We start from the raw sequence: 19050 nt of genomic DNA on the forward strand, positions 1-19050 counted from the left end.
TGTTCAATTTCTGACGGAAAAAGGGCCCGTATGACGCGTGTCGAAATGCCTCCCGCGTACCTATTTCGTATGTACGGCCACGTAAAAACATAGTACTCCCCACTTTCTAGTCTTGGAAGGGTAGTTTTACAATGACTAATGAGTGACACAACGCGGTGCTACGCTATTTCTTTGTCTAACTTCGATCATTTTACGTCCTATCACCGCCTAAGCACCTAGTGTTTGCCAGTTTCAAACGTCGTGCCTTCTTTAAATGTAAGTACAGTTATAAGTATTCCTTCCCTGCATCCTGCAATTATTTCCCATTGAAAATGCGATCATATCATCTAATTATTTTTATTGTAAGAACTGGGTTTCTTATACATTTCATATCACACCTGACTTGTTTGAACGGTGAACTGACTCAGTCAATTGACTGTGTCACCGCGTTCGCGAATTCGATTCTACAGATTTTATGTGTTCATATATATTGTTTCTAACAAGAAGAAAACGGCTTTCAAAATGACGTAAGATCAGTTTATTCGTTGTCACTTTTTAATTAATATCGATGGTAAGTATCATCATTTTTCACGGAGACAAGAATACGAGAAAAGTACGAAATAATTTATATATTCTACATTTAATTAATAGAACTATGGCTAGACTTTATTTGAATAAATATAATAAACGTTTGAAATCTTCTCTCCTGCTCTTTGAATTTTGACACAAGATGTGTGACGAGATGACGGTATGATTGTGACGATGAGTGATTAATTATTATGAAACGACGTTCGCCGGATCTATTCGTATTCCTCGTCATCGGGTCGCACTTGGGGGAATCTTCTCAGGGGCTGGCCTTGAGATTGCGGGCGTCTTTGTTGAAGAGGAATGTTCACTTCCTCCGGACTGCGGAAGACTTGGTTCACCGGTAGACGGAACTGCGTGAGGCCTGCCGATTGTGGACGAGCCGACGGGGGAATGCTGTTCAGAGTTGACTGCGAGCTCGCATACACCTGGACATACATCCGATCATCGTATCCTTTCTTTCTTACCAGACATATAAAAAAATATAGTCATACTAATTTTGTTACTGTACGCTTCATATTTGACAGTGTTCAATGTAAATATCAATGCTCGTAACGCCTTTTAATAATGTCGAGAAATAAGAGAATTCTTGTTGAATCGTCTCCCAATTTGAAACACCTTGCGATAAACTCTTACCGGTGTTGGGCGTCGAATAGGAGCGGTTTGACTAATCTGATAGTCATCGGACTCGCGCTCGTCTGGGTGAATGTCTGAGGGGAAATATCTGTCGCTGTATCTCAGGCTTATATTAGGCCTGGTCTCGTGCTCTTCCAAGTTCAATGGTTTGTAGAGATACTCGTTGATGAAATGGTATTGCGAGCTCTTCTTGCAATTCATGTCTCCGTTCGGCGGCATGCAAATCAGGTGAACCTGTAACACGGTCGTTCGATTACGCGATGACGTTGAACACCTCCAAGGAGAGAAAGTTCCTTCGCCGAGAAAATCAAGCTACCCGGAAACGCATAACGACGTTATCAGATAAATCGATTGAACGGTTTACGACTGGTCTCGCACACCTGTCGCTGTCATATACGTAAAACCGGAAAAACTAGGGTGAAAACGGTCGTCGATGTAAAATTTTCTTATCAGCGATTGCATATTCAATTTTCTTATAAATCCGCAATCTACTCGTCCATAATATTTCAATCGAACCGGTGCGACGATTTTGTCAACACGATTCGTGTAATTACGGAACCAGAACAGGTATCGAAAGCGTTTCACATTCTTACGTTCCATGAGTGGAGCGATCCGTTTAAAAGTTACGTATATGGTGTTTGCTATGGAAAATTACCTGGTGGAATGAGAATCCTTCGGGACAGATCCAAGAATGCTTCGCGTTGTCTTGGCAGTAGTGGAACACCTCGCAATTAAGATCCTCGTCGGCGTAATAGCCAGTTTGTTTATTCACGCAGTCGAACTTACTCTGGGGCAGGAGAAGAGTCAGGCGATCGGGTTCCTCCTTCTCTTCCAATTCTTCTCGCTCCTTTAATTTGATCATCGACAGCATTAAGAAAATGACAGACGATTTCGTCATCGTGATCGTTCGAAATTGGACGCAAGAAATGAATCGGTTCATTTCTCCACGAAAATAATTCTTTCTTGCCGTCGCAACAGCCGGCTATTACGTAAGCTTATTGTGTGAAACTGCGAACAATGGGTGCATGAATTTCTTATATACTACTTTCACCTGTTGCAGGATTCGTAAAAGTATCACCTGTATCTCAAAACGTCTTAAAGTAACTCTGTAATTTATTGGGGGATGTGTAATTTATCGGGAAGATGTAATTAGCCGAGAGGTGTATAATTACCCGGGCGGTTTGCGGTTGTCCTCCTCGAAGAATAGGCCGCGACGATCCGCCAACTCGGATAGCCCCTTGATCGATCGACGGTTTACGATAGAGCTAATAAAGAATTACACATGTGTTACCCGGGTCATTCATGAAAGCGTACATTTTTTACACGGCAATAAATATATCGGAATCGATGTATTAAAGTCACTGGAAGCGAGTTATTTTTACGTAAGCCCTTATGAGTATAATGCGTAACAACGCACGCAATACTCTCTGACGCAATTCCTCTCGTCGCGAGTGATACTTTGCTCGAGGATCTCACAGATCCGAGAGCATATAATTTGGTAAAAAAGAGTCACCGACTTAATTATTACCATATCATATAATGATTATGATCGGGTCGATATCTCTTCCGAGTTAGGTCTAATTTCATGTCTTACAGGTTGTTGACCGCTCGGGTTCCTGTAGACCGGCGTCGGCGTAGGCGTGACGATGTTATCCTCGTAACTGTTATCGCGGAAACCTTGACCGTTGCTGAGGCTAGACGCGTAGAGTGGTCCCAAGCTGGACGATTTGCCTTGGTAGGGTACCCTCTGATCCAAATCGTAAGGACTCTGAGCCGCTGCGGTCGCGGCTAACGCCACCAGACACAGCCAGTACATTCTACAAATGGGAAACGAGAGAGTTCCGCTTAACGATCTACTAGCTCATTTTTCACTCTCTAAAACGATGTTTTCTTTTTATATCTGGTACACGCGGAGAAAATGATTGCATCTATGTGCAGGAGAAAGTGACCTTGGCTCTTGCTGGCCTCCGTGGAGCACGGTGGTCGAACGAAATAAAGTGAAATGCGACGGGTCTCGTTAGATTTACGTAAAACGATGTTTATCTCGCGTGAAATATGACCATTTTAACATAATTGATACCAGGGGTTCGTTACTTCTTAAACGCGTCACGTACGATCGTTCTGTACAGATTTTAATTCAATTAATCAAGACATTGAACGCGGCTACGGTCATTTTTCAGCGATAAGTAGGCAAACGTATCATTACGATCTCGCTTATAGATTTTAAAACCTTAATTATCGTTCATCAATTTCTTGCTCCGAACGTATACATACGTATAGAAAGCGTCCGCAGATGTACTTCGGTGAAATTGTATATTTGCCAAACGCGTAATAAGTTCGCGAGACCCGTCGAATTTTTCACAGCAGCCTATTGTTTGCCGTGAAAAGGACGTTTACACATCTATCGATAATAGCTGTGGAAAGCACCACACTTTCTAAGCGCATAAAACATGGACAGTGGTTTCACGATTCGTTGGAAACATCTCATTCGTAACGGTGATGATGATGTATCGCGAGAGATCCGGTGCTTTCGATGAAGAAAGGCTCGACTTACGAAAGCAAACCTCTCGGGTAAAAATGCCTCTGTCAAGAGAAATTCGTCGTACACGCGACAAACGCGAGAGGCATAAAAAAAATCATCATTTCGATACGTTCAATTGAACATAATCCAACATTTGAACGTTGATTCCTGCTAACGATCGCTGTAGATACATTGTAATGACCACCGCAAATTTATCGTCGAAGTAACGTAACGGCGAGAACGTGCAGGCGGCCGGTGCACATTTTCATTTAATGACCAGGGCAACGAGTACGTAATACCCCGATCGGTTTTCCAAACGTGTTACAAAGGTCGCACGTAACCCGTTCACGTTCTTTTTTAATACGACTTTCACGCAACCGATCCCGGGTCATCGCGTAATTACGACCGACGACTTACTCGATTAACCGGGACCATTTAAAGCATAAGCGGCACCGGGGAGTCACGGAAGAATGTAGTCGTCGCTGTTTAATGAGAGTCTTGTCTTTACCAGGCGCAAACCGGCCGATCGTTAAGATCTGTAGCCGCAAACCTGGTCCGGTCGGTAGCTCCGGTGAAAGTGAGAGGGTTTGCGTATAAAAATGGTAACGCGAGGGAAAAAAATGGGAACGTATCTGTCTCGCGGATTAAATCATAGTGTAACGGCATGCCGAATGCGAAACGATATCGTCCAAGGTTCGTGGGTAGAAAGGACATTGCTCAGGAACCGTCAGCAATTCGATCGTCTCGCTCCTGCACTACGGCAGTTTTTCATGCTGCGTTCCTGTTTCAGTTTCTCCGGTACTATTGATCAAGGAAAATTATAGGAACTTTCTCTAAACGATAGCATACATGATTGAACGTAATAGGATTCTTTTAATGTACGAAGTAATTTGAAGAAATTGGCGTCTCGTTCAATTTTCCGTGTTTATGGCAATGTCACGGTTTAAATTCTCTGTAATGAATCGGGCTTTCTCGTTGTTAACTGTACCACTGTACTCCTTTGAGCGAGGATCAAGTGTGTCAGTGATCTGAGATCGTGAATCAATTGGAGAAGCGTGAAAGTTATCGTTGAAATCAATTTTATACAGCGGCGTTTAATAGCTTCATATCGCTCTTGTAACGCACCTGGTATACATAGACGAGAGAAAAGGAGATCAGGGACTGGTCCATGGGAGTTTCTCGAAGCGTACCAAAGAAAGTAATTGCATAATGAAAAAAGAGATAGTTGTCGGGCAACTATAAACGAGAGGAACGTGGCGTGGCGACGTACATAATGTAATCAGTGGAGGGCACACGTAACTGGTCTGCCGGCTGTCCGAGTGCGAGAGACTCTTACGGAAATCTGGAGCAAGCGACAATCTTTTCTCGTTGGGTAGATGAAACCCTGCGGTCTTTCGAACATTGACCTTTTACTTTCGCTGTATCAAATTGCGTGCAGTTCACGTTTAAAGCGCCGAGTATTCAGATTATTTTATAGAACGCATAATCGAATTCCACGGAACGAGAACCGTGGACAAAACTGCACTGCAATAAAAAGAAACTACTTCGAATTAATGGTTCGCGTGATAATATCAATTCAATGGAATTACAAAAATGTTTGATAGATTCTTAGCTGCAGTTCCTGATCGCCCTCGCACAACCGGTTTCCTTTCCCGTTTCTAAGGCACGTGCCATGATCTCCGCTCCACCATGCGTAACGAGGATAATTTCGCAAATTTTTCGCAATACTATCTCCTTGTACCTTTATCTAGGCTATCGTACATTGGCATTCGAACCGTTTTTAACTCGACGTTCACACGACCAATCAAAAAGAACACCGGAAACACAAACGGGCAAACAGGAGAATTTATTACGACACTTGCACTGCTCGATTTTCGTCACTGGTCCCACGTTCCTCTCGTCGACGTTCCACCTTTGCTCCCCCGTTAGCTCTTTTCAAGATGTACTTTTTACCCCGCTTACCTGTCAACGACGGAGGTAGAGCAGTAACAGAACGATGAATGGATCGACAACACACGAGGTTTATCTTGGCCGGCTGGTTCTTCGTTCTCTTATATAGCGTGCCTCGCTGAAAGTTACCTCCACCAAGTAATATCTGGGTTCGCTTCGAGGTAGTGGGAGGCAACAGCCGATGCATATTGTAAAACAAGGTGTTCTCTGAAATCTTTGATCCCCAAACGATCTTCAACAATGAGGAACGATTCAATGGGGAAAACGAGTCTGGTATTGGAAGCATAATTGCGACCTGTCGAATCAGAAACTGTTTCGATGGCGAGATAGAGTAGTGTGCCATGAAGCTAGACAGATTCTTAAGAATTCCCCTTCTGATAAAGATTCGAGGTATTTTTCCTTCGTTCGACGAAACGAATTGTATTAAACTATAATCATTGCCGCATTAGATCTGGAACGGCTGAGCCAAATTCCTTCTATACTCTTTCCAGTGCAAATTCCAAGTGAAACAAATGAATGGAACATCGTACAACGGATGAATTCGGAACATTCACGTAGGTTTTCAGGACTAATGAGGTTTTAACAGAGCGCCCGACGTAAATTTATCGAATTCATTGCACGGTGGAACGCGATTATTACGTCACCGATACACGGCCTTTCGATACATGCATACACGCCAGCCTTCGCACCCGATCCGTTTCCGCAAAGTACACTTTCGATATGGGATCCCAACGAAATCAGCTTTCTACCACGCACCGCACGAAAATTTCCTTTCAATAGTGGGTCGACGTCAAATTTTACTTTGCATTCGAGGGACGTGACTTTAATTCTGACGCGTAACGATCAACTCTTGTTTCACTTTTTAACAGCACGGTGAAAAATCCTTCTTTTCTTCATGCCCTATCTGTCTCTGCGCTACTCTCGTACGCATCGCATGTAATTCCGAGTTTTAATTGCTTTTCACCTAAATCGTAAACCGTGTACCGTGCCATTGAAACCTCGAAAGTAGGTCGGTTTATCTGTTAATTTAATCACCTTTCACGCAGAATGCGTATATTGGACGCATCCACAAAAAGACCGCTCGCCTCCTTTTCTCATCTCCTTCTTCAATGAGTCACTTCATCGTCCTGTTACGAGATACGAGCGAACCGTGGATCGATCATAGTCATTCCCCAATTCCTTGAGAACGCGGATACGTCGAATCGAACGCGTGTAATGTATTGAAATGGATACGGATCACGTCGACTTTCTTTATTTCAAAAACGCCTATCGAAGGTCATTGTTTTCACTCGACGGAAATCGAGGAGGTGCCCGATCGATACGATCGACGACGCCTTACGAGATTCGACCGTCATTCACTTTCTTTGCCTTCCCTCGTTCTTTGAACCGAAACTTTTCCTTTTCTTGTCAGCAGACCGTGTCAATTTCCAGGGAAATAGTGCATCGTCGATTCGGCACGATTCTACCTAGATCTCAATCTGTTTTATACATGTATAATGATTAAACTGCGGCTTCTGTGGAGCAGAAAACGCATTCACAGTATCGGCAGTAAACGGCATTCAACATCTGCGATGTGCAGTCTGCTCTCGCTAATATCCGCGGTCAAATGGTCGTTGATTTTAACTGGAACAGTTTTGTTCCTTGAATCGAAAGTTTCTTCTTCCCGATTAAATTCTAGTTCGTGTTGCAACGATTCGTTCGATCGGGCAATTAGTACCGCAAACTTTTCGTAGCTATTCTTCGGGCGAAACGAGTTCTGCCCACGCGCTCGTCACTTCGAGCCTCGGTGTATCGTATGACTCGCTACGCGGATCTGAAATCGCGGTACGTTCGTTTCTTAGAAAACTCACCTTTTTAGATAGTCAACCGGTTTCTAGCGACAGCATCGAATTCAGATCGTTAAGCTCAATAAAAGGGACGCGGAGAAAACGCAAAGAACGGTACGCGAAGAATGTCTTGAAATAAAACGTAACTCCACTGAGAGCAATGCTTCTAAAAAATTATTTTACTTCATTAAAATCAAGCAATGACGAGTATATAGTCGCAGGACAAATGGTCCTATTACAAATTTTACGAAAAACTGGGAAGGATCACATTGCTTTTCATTTTGTAATTTTTTATTTTACACGAGTATACACGTCAACCGCATCGCAATAGAGATTTGGTTCTTCCGCACTCTGCGGGGATTTTTAGAGCTAAATTCCGCAGTCAAGAGGGTAAAGAGAAACGATATGATTTACTCGTTTGATTGGATTTCGTGAAAAGATCGATCTTCTTTTTACATGGGCGTGGTTTTGATAGAACAGTAACAGAAACAGATATTTGGGTGCTCCGGATGTATATGTAGAGGCGTAAGAAATACTTTCACCGGCTGTCAGATCTACAGGAGAAAGTGCGTTCGCCCTCCGTTCCGCCCCTGTAATACGCAAATGGACCATTAAAGGGGGAAATGAAAAACAAGGGATAAAAGTCGTGATTAAGCGGATGCCGAACTTCAGCTTGACCGCTTAATGCGTTCGCTTCGTCTCGCGTAATGTCTCAATCCTATCCTTTCGTACCCGATAGTAACGATTATCGCGAATGCAGGTGAATGACCGTCACCTTTACGCACCGACTGCATTCTTTCCACTCACGAGATTGATTCGCTCGATATGCAAATAACAATAATTATAATCGATAATGAATTTGTCTTTAGAGAAATATTTATTTTCATCGATTCCACGATCGAGCGTGAACCGACGTTTGATCAGAAGAGTCGATCTTTTTTTCATCTTTTTTTTACACGATCAGCATTCTCTTTTAGAATCCGCAAATAGTTCGCAGTTCCGATAGATATCGATGCAAATACCTCGACGGCTATTCCGCCGACGGGGTATAAATTAAATGCTTGTCTACGTTTAACTGAAAGATATAATCGATTATTCCTGTTTTTACACAAGCGCCACTCTTTATGTAACGGAGCAATAACTAAACGAGTGTCGGGTAATGAAATAACACGATATTATTTAATACTGTTTTATATAATTTTTATTATAAGATATTCTTGTATAGATATAAAAGTATGTACGATTAACGTTGTACCGTTTAAATTAACAATACGATAATGAACGAATAGGAGGAACAAGAAAATTGTGGAATTACGTAGGCATATGTTAAATATCGTGACAATAAAGATCTAAGGGTTGCCGATAGTTCATACGTACTAGACATCGATCACGATTTCATATTATACTTTATTCATAAAAATATCTTTAATAAAGTAAAAAACATCAGTCGGTTCGCAGTCAATGCCTTCGACGCATAATAGATAATGCAGAAAGTAGCTATCGGAACCAGTAAATGAACGTCCGTTTATAGTTTCCCCATGGTGCGGAGTATTCAGTTACTGTCGACAGCGAGACATTTGCCAGCAAATTATTTATGATCGTTATAAATCTATAATCGTACGCAGCTGTTACACGTCTCTCTGCACATATTCCCAGGAACAAAGTAATCTAAATAAGACATAATCAAATTTCGTATTATACACCATGTACAGAGGCCAGATGTACATAATTTAAATAAATAACTGAGGTAACAAAATATAGACCGTCTCTACGTGCACGTGAAGTTCTTGGTATCTGTATCGTCGTTCGCTAAATCTATTAACGGAGACTAGAAATCATTTAAAACTTAAATAATGTTAAAAGACAAAAGGCGGAAGTACATCGTAAAATTTCTGCAGTGTGCAATTACGAAGACACGCTATAGTAACACGATCTAAAACAATTTCTCGTAGTTTCAAATACGTTTAACAATATACAGGAATACCGTACGTTTGATCACGCATCATCAACTTTGGTCACGTCGTCTCGGAAGCTTTCCGAGATCGAACAGATTTTTTGTGTTTCACCGGCTCTGTCGCGCTGTCGTTGTCGGATGTCGAAGAATCCCTAAGCGTTTTTCTTCCTCGTCCAACGTTCCTTTCTTCGTTCTCGGAGCCGACCGATTCTCTGTTAGACTTCCGCCTTTGTCGCTGAGGAAATTGGCTCTGCGCCTCCATGGCTTCGCGTAGATGTTTCCGTTTTGCTTCCCAATACATTTCTTGCCTCTGCGTGATCTCAGGATACCTGCCGAGCGAAGCACACGTAGCGTATGATCAACAGATTCGGTGCTCGAAAATTCGTTTGATACCTTTCAGTAAACTCCTTGGTAGGCGGGATGATTAAACGCCATCCCTTTTTAGCTTCATGCACTGCCAAGTTCGTGAATATCTCCTTAATTTCATCAGGAGGTAATTTGATGACTGTCGATATCGTTTTTCTATTTAGGTACGTGTGTTCCGTGAATGATAATAACTGAAATTGTACGACATTAATAACGATCGTGTTTCATATAAAATAGAAAAAACGTAATACTCACGATATAATCTCTGGCTCTACACATGAGTTCGGAGGGAATCCCATTATTTGACGACACAGTATCTTTCGGGTATATAAGCTCGCTGTTCACGATCCAATTTCCCTGTACCAAGACTGCCACTTGTTGCAAATATTTCAAAACGACCGTCGTGTCTTGGTCAGGTGACAATATCGATCTCAATTGATTAAAAGATATTACTTTGGCTGTAAAATATTTTCACGATCAGCTCAGAGTAACAGGAGATTAGCATATAGAATTTTAAATCACTGACCATCTTTCATGAGTATTTTCATTTGATCGAGAAGCGGTAAAGTCCTGATATAATTGAGGGACGTAGTATGATTAGCAACGTCTGATTTCAAGTATTCTTCATCTTTCATTGGTGGTACTAATAAATCTAGATATTGCTGATTCGTTATATTCAATGTATTCACGGTTTCATCAGTAGCGGAGCAGAACATTTCTAACCTTGTCAGCTGGAAAAAGATTTGCTCGATGATAAAATTCTGTCCATTGGACGGACAGTCTGATCGAACGATAAAATGAATTAAAGACGACGTTTACCTCTGCCTGAGTACTAGTTACTGGAACATAGTTCGTATGAATCCATCTCTCTTCCAAGCTCTTTTTGGTATGATGCTGAAAAGATTGCTCCTGCATCTTCTTTATGAAATCAGGTTTCTGTCTAGCAAAGGAGACGTTGACTTGTTTCGGACCTTCTTCTTCTTCTTCACCTTCTGTACATAGATTGTCATGAGTGTTTACAGAGTCTGTGAAGGGAACGATGTATAACGGAAATTTATCTAGTTATTACCTTCACCCATACTTTTGGCTTCTTCCCTTACACGTTTATCGCTCTTATCGAGATAATTAAACTGTGGACGCATCTGTACAATTCCTCTTAACGGTGTTATATGCAATTCTCCATCCTGAAATATGCCAACTGCGTAGTTGGAACAATCTGGTAATGCTCGAGAAGATTGTAAGATCGTTTTGTCCATCAGATTGCTGGAAGTTTTTAATATTTATTAGCATCCACGTTCAGTATATAAAATTTAGTTTTTACCTATCGAATGCCCTTTCATCATCTTCTTGATCGACCCCCGAATCTCCATCTGCATTGATTGCAATTTGTTCACCTTTGCTCTTATCATAAGTGACGCTATGCGTGTCTAGTGCTACTTCTATAAGAACTTCTTGATTCTCCGGTTTGATCGAAGTTTTTAAAAAGGTTGCATTATCGTACCCATCGCGAGCAGGGCGAACAGGATATTGAAAAATAAATAGCTTGTCCGCAAGTGTTTTCGAGAGAAAGACGGGAATCTGGAATAATTGAAGTGCCGTTACTTTTCGCACAACTAAAGAAGTAATGATTAATTATGATCGCAAGGAGTTAGATGGTATTTGCTAATGCATGCAATGGAACGATTCAAATATGTAACCTGTTCCAGACGTGAAACCGAATGGCTTTAAAGAAAACGGGAAGTACAAACCTCTTTGACGACCGGATCAGTTTTATCATCCATTGCGTTAACGTTAGACATTTAAACAACATTAACCATTTATTTATTTTCTTATTCTGCCCGATTATGCTCTGATGCAAAACACTGACTTTTGTACCACGTTTCTGGAGCAGATAATTGAGATACTACACTGTATAAAACAAGTACTCGAGATGAACCTTGTTAGATCACTTTGTGTACGAACTGTACAGTTCATGTTAGCTAGTTAACTAATTAATTTTTCTGGGAAACTGGGATTAAATATCTTTCATACGCATAATTTTATCTAAAAACTTTCGATTTTATGACAACTTCGTAATGTCTCGCGAACTGTCATTACATTTTTCATTTCACTAGCTCTGTTTTTGGAGCCACAGTTCTTCTTACTTTTTAATTTCTCCTTTATTATTTAAGACTTTTTCTACGAATTATACACGTGTAGTAAATTGATCGATACGTAATTTTCGAAGTAGAGTATGCGTTGTGTCACATATATATATATACACATAAGATAAGATAATGTGTATTCGTCAGATTGGTCGTGGTCGTGGAAAGGTTAATGCAGAATTCGAGGTGGAATAAGGTTTCTACATTGAGATTATTATTTATAAGAATGAAATCGTGATTTAGAAAGAGTCTACATTAAGTAGAATTAAAATAATTGTATTTATAATAGTTTATTTAATACATGTGAGTATCTCAATGCTCTGTTCTTAAATGGTCAAGCATAAATGCGATCTACTTATGTATTAATTGTAGCGGAGTGAACGATTGTAAATAAATTAGCAAGATGACATCGATGTTCGATCAGTACGAACAAGCATCGCAAAGATCGAAACAAGTATATGCACCACCGATTCGCCCTGATATAGTATGTAAAGTTGAATCTTCATATTCTTTATGTTTCCAAACTCTGTGAACATAATAAAAATTGGAACTTCCAGAGTACAGCTGGATTTATCCAAATGAAATTCCAAGACGATGGACCAATTTTTATAAAGCAAAAAGTGAACTTTTTACCAAGTGACAAAATTGTGCAGCTCGTTGTAAACAACAATATCATTGTCATCGCTATGGCTAATAATATTCTCTTACGCATTGATATGAAACATCCAGATGCACCTGAGGGTATTGCTCTTGATCTAATGTTCTTCTCAACGACAGACTTCAGCTGGCTTTATTATAAATCAGACGTTCGTTTCAGAAATTGATATATCTAAATATGCAGTGAATATGAAAATATCAGGGATGTTCCTCGATCCCTTAGGCAATCACTTGTTAATAGCATTGATTCCAAAATTTGCACATCTAGAAAACATTCCTCCTGAGTTATTCTATTTACACAGGAAAACGACAAAGTTAAAACAGGTGAATATAATGAATTTGTGCAACTGACATGCTTAATATCCTAAGAGAAAGCATAGTTTTGAAGACCTCTATATTTAGGCAAGTAAATTCAAAGGACATCAAATTACTGCTGTTGGGTGGAACTTCTCCAATACCTCTGAGACTATGACTGGTCCAATTCTAATAGGTACCTCGAGGGGCCTAATTTTTGAAACCGAGATTGGTTTAGACGGCGATAAAATATTTAATACAAGCTTGGAACAGTATTGGCGTCAGGTATAAATAGAGCATAGATACTATTTATTAACGTCATTATCAGTAAGCATTGCCATTTCATTATGGTAAAAATACTTCCTTTATATCACTGTTCATTATGTCCTAAGCTTCCTAACTATTTACCTCTTTATGGTACTAAAGAGGTAGAAGGATTGGTGAGTTAGAAATTATACTTTCTGCATGTATATATCACTTGTATGCTAGAAGTACACGAATGTTTTCAAATTCTTGGAAATAGTAAAATCTGTATCACAGAAATGGCATAAACATTTCAATGTGCTTATTGGTATGCTATCATAGTGGTGCTTAATTATGATCCGATGAAGTTAATGAAACATGTACAATCGTTTATTTCAGGTATTTGACATAGGGAAGAACAGCAAACCGCCCATCACAGGTTTGGAATTCCATAAAATACCGAATTCTGACAAGTACGTGATTGTCGTTACAACTTTAATGCGAATTTACCAATACATCGGAGCAGTACCAAATTCAGAAGAGAAACCTTTGTTGCAACAAGTTTTTAACAAGTATCTAAATGTACAGGGTACGTTTCTCTTAAATACATTCTATTGACTCTACATATAATGGTCATGTAATATTCTTATAGAAACATTTATCGAGGTAATAAGTCAGTTGCCTTATTCGAAGATGCAGTTTTATTACCCTGCAGTCGGTGCTCTACCAAAGTCTTTCGGTTGGCTCACGGAAACTGGCATATTATACGCTCAGGTATATGATTCTTATATTTATACTTTCTTATAAAACTCCTCCCGTGTATGATTTACTTTTCATTACTTGCTTTGTAGATCGATCCAAAAGTAAATTCGAACAACATACTAATGAATCAGCAAATGTTGAATTGCCCTGAAACGAGTTTAATGGGCAGCAACATCTCACAAACGACTACTGCACCACTGTCTTTCGTTTTGACAGAATTCCATGCACTGTTACTATACTCAGACCGCGTAAAAGGTGTATCGCTCTTAAATCAGGAATTGATATTCGAAGATATCTACAACGATGTACGTAGCCCTAGTAAAATTATGACATTTTAAATTATAGCTTAAATAAAATGTAAAATTTACTTTTTAAAGGCTGTTGGAAGTTTAATTTATATCACTAAAGACTACGTGACGCGATCCATATGGGCTTATAGCGAAAGGGCAGTGTTTAAATACAGAGTCAATAAAGAAGATAGGAACGTTTGGCAGGTAAAATTAATGTAAATGTACTAGATCTATGTACATCTTAATAATCTGTACACTCTGTGTTAATAGGTTTACGTTGACAAAGGCGAATTTGAACTCGCGAAACAATATTGTAGAGACAATCCAGCACATGTAGATCATGTGCTTGTGAAGCAAGCAGAAATGCTTTTTAAAAATAAGGAGTAAGTTCAGAGGTCTTTAATTTAAGTCTCTCAACGCTGTTTTCAAATAGTTACGAACGAATTTGTTTAATAGGTACGAGAAGAGTGCTCTCACCTATGCAGACACTCATTCGTCGTTCGAAGAGATTTCTCTGAAATTTCTCCAAGAGTGGCAAATAGAGGCTTTAAAGACGTTCCTTAAAAAGGTGTTGTATCTCTTATTTAGAGTTGTGCTTAAATGGAAGATAATGCAATTCCTTTTGCGTTTAGAAACTTGAAGGATTAAAAATGCAAGATAAGACGCAAATAACCATGATCGTTGTATGGGTGATCGAATTGTTCATGAATCAGATGGGTGTATTACGGAGTAATAACAAATCATACTTGCACGATTCGCAATATTTAGAGCTACAGAAACAATTCGACAGTTTCCTCGCGATACCAAAAGTTGAGGTATATAATCAACGAGATATAAAGAATATATATTGAGAATGATCTGTTTCTTAGAAGCCAAATTGCTTTAATTCTAGGAGTGCATCAAAAGAAATCGTAGCACAATATACGATTTGATGGCAAGCCACGGCGATAAAGATAATCTTATTCGCCTGACTATAATGCATTGCAATTACGAAGAAGTGATACGTCAACATTTGTACAAAAATAATCATTTGGAAGCTCTCGAAGTTCTGAAAAGCCAAAACAATAAAGAGTTGTTTTATCAGTTCGCCGGTATTCTCTTGCAAGAGTTACCGAGGCCCGCGGTGACCGCTCTGATCTCGCAAGGTTCGATGTTGCAGCCGTCGAAGCTTCTTCCAGCTTTGGTCTCTTGCAATAGCGACGAAAAACATGTAAGATATTTATTCTTGTGTCACTAGAATCTCAATGCTGATAATAACTATTAAAAAATCGATTACAGGCGAAAGAGATAATCAGGTATTTAGAATTTTGCGTTTATAAGCAAAGCTGCCAGGAACAAGCGATCCATAATTTTCTATTATCGCTCTACGCTCGTTACAAGCAAGATGAAGTGATGCGTTACATCAGTTCTCAAGGTAATTTTGGAATCCTTATGTAGAAGTATCATACGTTAACACGTATTAATAAGAAGAACTCTTAGGGCAAGATATAAATATGGTTCATTACGACGTATATTACGCTTTGCGATTGTGCCAAGAAGTCAAATTAACAGAAGCGTGTGTGCAATTGTCCGCATTACTTGGCCTGTGGACGACAGCAGTTGATCTGGCTTTAACAATTAGCGTTGATCTCGCTAAACAAATAGCTGCTATGCCTTCCGATCACGATGACGAATTAAGGAAGAAGTTATGGCTTAAAATTGGTAATTAAGAACGTAGAGTAAAGCAGTTCACGTATTATTTCAACTCTCGAGTTCGTTTTAATTGCAGCTGAACATGTGGTTCGCGAAAAGGACGACATACAGCAAGCAATGGAATTTTTAAAAGATTGCGACAGAGTCAAAATAGAAGACATACTACCGTTCTTCTCAGACTTCGTCACTATCGATCATTTTAAAGAAGCCATTTGCAAGTCATTACAGGTAAAATGATTCTATGAGTGGTACGCGGTCATTAAATATGTGTACGTGTTACTTATTTTAATTCCAATTGATAGGAATACAATCAAAATATTCAAGATCTGAAGAATGAAATGCAAGAGGCGACGAAAGCTGCTGAACTCGTTAGAAAGGATATACAAGAGTTCAGAACTAGGTGTACATTTATACACGCGAAAGATACGTGTAATACCTGTGACGTGCAATTACTATTACGACCGTTTTACGTGTTCCCCTGTGGACACAGATTTCACAGCGACTGTCTCGTCGCTGCATTGACACCTATGCTGTCAATGGACCAAAGAACAAAATTGGCTGATCTTCAGCGTCAACTCACGGCCCTCTCGAACAGATCCGAAGATACTACGTCGGTCGGGTCTGTGTCTTTGTCTACGAAGGATCAAATCAAAGCTGACATCGATGAATTAATAGCGTCTGAGTGTTTATATTGTGGGGAACTTATGATAGAGTCTATAGGTAAGCCGTTTATAGAAGAGGAAGATTATGAAAGAGTAATGAAAGAATGGGCGTGAGTAACGAACAACAACTTTTTCTAAGTATTCCAAATCATGTACATTTAATTTGTATATTTATTATTTTTTACGTGTATCATATAATAATGTGTAACATTAAGAAAAAGCCTCGTGTTACACCAGGACGACATCAATTGTACAGATCATGATTATTTCGACCGCGTAATTAAGTACGTGCATACAGAAATAGATTTAAACGATGTGTTACATCATATTAAAAGAGTATTTATCAAATAAATTCTTGTATCAATAATAATTTATTTCTGAGCTAACCGCCTTTCAACTTCCTTGTTCCGTTTACTCACTGCCATATTCCCGAGAATGTAATAGCGTAATGGTTTGTCCGTCCACTCTTCTCTGTTATCGATTCCTATCCTGGGACATTTGACAATAGCGATTTCCTCTGTCGGCTCCGATCGATCGTTTTCAATCCATAAACCTTTCCACGAGCACAGGGTGTATTTACTATGATTCTTTTGAAGCTGGAAAGCCATGCACAGTTTCGACGGTCCATTACACAGTTCGTGCGTTTTCAAAGCTTTCGAAAGTTTTTTAGGTGCATTCGATGAACCTTTTGCAGTTCGTTGACTGGCCATATATTCGGTACCTTCTAAAGGCTCGACGGCTCTTATTAAAACGGCACATCCCTCACCTAAAATCTTACCGAGACATTTATTTATGGAACGATATCGTTTACAAAGTGAAGTTACAAGAATCATTTAATATCATAAGCGTCCACTTCAGATTCTGTGTCTTTACGACTAACGCTAGAACTTCCTAACACGTAATATCTCAACACTTTTTGTTTCCTATCATCAGACCCGTCAGAATTCGCTGCTACGATAGTCGTCGATTTTATATACGGATCGTACTCTATCCACAGACCGCTACATTCGTAAATCTTTTTCTGATCGAAGCTCTCCTCCTCAATAACAAAAGCTGTACAAATCTTGGTCGGACTGTTACAAAGTTCGTATACTTTAAAGTGTTTAACATTTTTTACAAGTCTCTTTTCTTTCCTATCTTTCTCGGTTTGCATGTTTCTTAACAATTCCATATAATCAAGGCCGAGCATAGGTTCCACTGCTTTAATCAATACATATGCTCCTGACTCTAAATATTATTTTATGTAGTACTAGACATTCTCTTTCATGATCTTAATTATTCTAAACTTAGTACTGCGTCTGATTCTATTTATGCACGTTTCCCTCACCTTGACTAGATATGTTGAAGCAATGATACATTCCATACGTCATGTACACGTATATGGTGCCTGGTGGCATGTACATCGGTATATTACGTGGAGTAACTTTGTTCTGATATGTGTGTGATGCTTTATCAACTGTTCCCAAATATCCTTCTGTTTCAACAATTCTACCTTTTAGAATAGTTCCATTTTCTAAGCAACGAACTAGTATTTTTCCTAAACATGTATTAGCACATATTATTTAACACACTCAAAAGCAGTCAATCAATTAGCATTACCTAATAAGTTCTGTGCCAGTTCTTCACATGGACGATCATAGAACGAGTATGGCAATCTGTTCGAGCATATCTCCTTCTCCCATTCAGTTACTGGTGGATCTTCCAAATGTTTTAATTCTTCTGTCATCATCTTAAGATCCACGACTGCTCTAGGTTTATTTTTTGGAGGAGGTACATTTGGCTGAAATTCTTCTTTGACCATTTTATTTCCTGTATACATAAATCACATAAATACAGTTTGTACAAAATACGAATTGATAGTAGTCCAAGAGGACTTACTGTCTTTCAAGACTTGCAAATTAATTTTATTTTTCTCCTGGTTAGAATATTCAGTATTTTTTACTGCACTCAGTTTACGATTGTGCAAGGTTTTTTCATCAGTACCCTAACACGAATGAGAACATTATTTATGTGAAAAAGAATTGTCATTTTCGTCTTTCGTAAAATTTTGTATTATTAATAATGAACCTTCGTTCCCACTTCATCTGCATTGAAGCCATTGCCACTTTTCTCGACGGAATGGGCCTTAGAAGCAGCTCGTGTTCTCTTCATTAATGGAACGCGACTCGCAAAACGGAAAGCTGTAGGAATGTTAAACATTCATCGACTACTGAGAAATAATACAAATTCAGGTGCATAGCCCGAATGGGTTAGCCATCTTTAAATTTTGGCACGAAGATCGACGAAGGTGCGACGGTGACGCCACCACTAAGTTTGGCGGTTTATAATACGGCAGTACGCAAACAGTGAAGTGTCAGTTTTTCCACGGTTTTTCCATGGTTTTTCGTTTTTGATCAAAGAAATATGAGCTTTTCTGTGAATCTGAACGTACGCGTTTCATCGATTAATTAATTCATACATACAATCCAGTGTTCCACGGTTGAGAGTCC

The 19050-nt window shown here is 39.5% G+C and overlaps 4 protein-coding genes across 9 annotated transcripts; 1 reads left to right on the forward strand and 3 right to left on the reverse strand.

Annotated features, from left to right (window-relative positions):
• The first annotated feature begins 123 nt into the window (after positions 1-123).
• On the forward strand, positions 124-16931 carry dor (vacuolar protein sorting-associated protein 18 dor). Of its 4 annotated transcripts, none has more exons than XM_026815790.1 (18): positions 124-255; positions 12334-12445; positions 12519-12702; positions 12779-12942; positions 13021-13197; positions 13305-13352; positions 13555-13744; positions 13808-13929; positions 14007-14222; positions 14295-14411; positions 14478-14590; positions 14664-14775; positions 14840-15022; positions 15100-15417; positions 15486-15621; positions 15687-15908; positions 15976-16127; positions 16202-16931. In XM_026815790.1, the coding sequence occupies exons 2-18, from the start codon at positions 12365-12367 to the stop codon at positions 16673-16675; spliced, it is 3009 nt and encodes a 1002-aa protein (XP_026671591.1). In that variant the 5' UTR covers positions 124-255; positions 12334-12364; the 3' UTR covers positions 16676-16931. The 4 variants fall into 4 exon arrangements, with proteins under 4 accessions (XP_026671591.1, XP_017884885.1, XP_017884886.1 ...); XM_018029396.2 differs by lacking the exon at positions 124-255 and adding an exon at positions 11940-12264; XM_026815789.1 differs by lacking the exon at positions 124-255 and adding an exon at positions 12035-12157.
• On the reverse strand, positions 321-5883 carry LOC108627857 (uncharacterized). The gene is given in 7 exon segments (XM_018029402.2): positions 321-992; positions 1201-1434; positions 1856-2047; positions 2373-2465; positions 2795-3017; positions 5684-5712; positions 5715-5883. Coding segments are annotated over 7 exon segments (1128 nt in total). The 5' UTR covers positions 5859-5883; the 3' UTR covers positions 321-779.
• On the reverse strand, positions 8885-11670 carry Polr3E (RNA polymerase III subunit E). Of its 2 annotated transcripts, XM_018029399.2 has the most exons (9): positions 11566-11616; positions 11139-11395; positions 10887-11080; positions 10637-10809; positions 10344-10548; positions 10073-10275; positions 9845-10008; positions 9487-9780; positions 8885-9165 (listed from the first exon to the last, which is right to left on the reverse strand). In XM_018029399.2, exons 1-8 carry the CDS (start codon positions 11614-11616, stop codon positions 9513-9515), a joined length of 1515 nt encoding a protein of 504 aa, XP_017884888.1. In that variant the 3' UTR covers positions 8885-9165; positions 9487-9512. The 2 variants fall into 2 exon arrangements, with proteins under 2 accessions (XP_017884888.1, XP_017884887.1); XM_018029398.2 differs by having other exon boundaries at positions 8885-9780; positions 11566-11670.
• Positions 16701-18871, reverse strand: LOC108627856 (DNA-3-methyladenine glycosylase). 2 transcript variants are annotated; one of them, XM_018029401.2, is made up of 5 exons: positions 18629-18848; positions 18440-18545; positions 18161-18370; positions 17889-18098; positions 16701-17327 (listed from the first exon to the last, which is right to left on the reverse strand). In XM_018029401.2, exons 1-5 carry the CDS (start codon positions 18758-18760, stop codon positions 16933-16935), a joined length of 1053 nt encoding a protein of 350 aa, XP_017884890.1. In that variant the 5' UTR covers positions 18761-18848; the 3' UTR covers positions 16701-16932. The 2 variants fall into 2 exon arrangements, with proteins under 2 accessions (XP_017884890.1, XP_017884889.1); XM_018029400.2 differs by having other exon boundaries at positions 17260-17788; positions 18629-18871.
• Positions 18872-19050: the final 179 nt, after the last annotated feature.

This window comes from Ceratina calcarata, unplaced genomic scaffold (assembly GCF_001652005.2).
Source record: "Ceratina calcarata isolate Rehan_Ccalc_2016 unplaced genomic scaffold, ASM165200v1 scaffold48.2, whole genome shotgun sequence".
NCBI lineage: Eukaryota > Metazoa > Arthropoda > Insecta > Hymenoptera > Apidae > Ceratina > Ceratina calcarata.

Bases quoted from the DNA above. Each gene is read 5' to 3' on its own strand.
- Polr3E (XM_018029398.2), bottom strand. From the start codon at position 11,616: ATGTCTAACGTTAACGCAATGGATGATAAAACTGATCCGGTCGTCAAA. The intron at 10,276-10,343 runs GTCAGTGATTTA...AATATTTTACAG, and splicing joins GAAAATACTCATGAAAGATG to CCAAAGTAATATCTTTTAAT. The intron at 9,781-9,844 runs GTATCAAACGAA...TTCGCTCGGCAG, and splicing joins ACCAAGGAGTTTACTGAAAG to GTATCCTGAGATCACGCAGA.
- dor (XM_026815790.1), top strand. From the start codon at position 12,365: ATGACATCGATGTTCGATCAGTACGAACAAGCATCGCAAAGATCGAAA. The intron at 13,930-14,006 runs GTATATGATTCT...CTTGCTTTGTAG, and splicing joins CTGGCATATTATACGCTCAG to ATCGATCCAAAAGTAAATTC. The intron at 16,128-16,201 runs GTAAAATGATTC...TCCAATTGATAG, and splicing joins CCATTTGCAAGTCATTACAG to GAATACAATCAAAATATTCA.
- LOC108627856 (XM_018029400.2), bottom strand. From the start codon at position 18,760: ATGTTTAACATTCCTACAGCTTTCCGTTTTGCGAGTCGCGTTCCATTA. The intron at 18,371-18,439 runs GTAAGTCCTCTT...TTATGTATACAG, and splicing joins TTTGCAAGTCTTGAAAGACA to GAAATAAAATGGTCAAAGAA. The intron at 18,099-18,160 runs GTAATGCTAATT...ATACATGTTTAG, and splicing joins ACTGGCACAGAACTTATTAG to GAAAAATACTAGTTCGTTGC.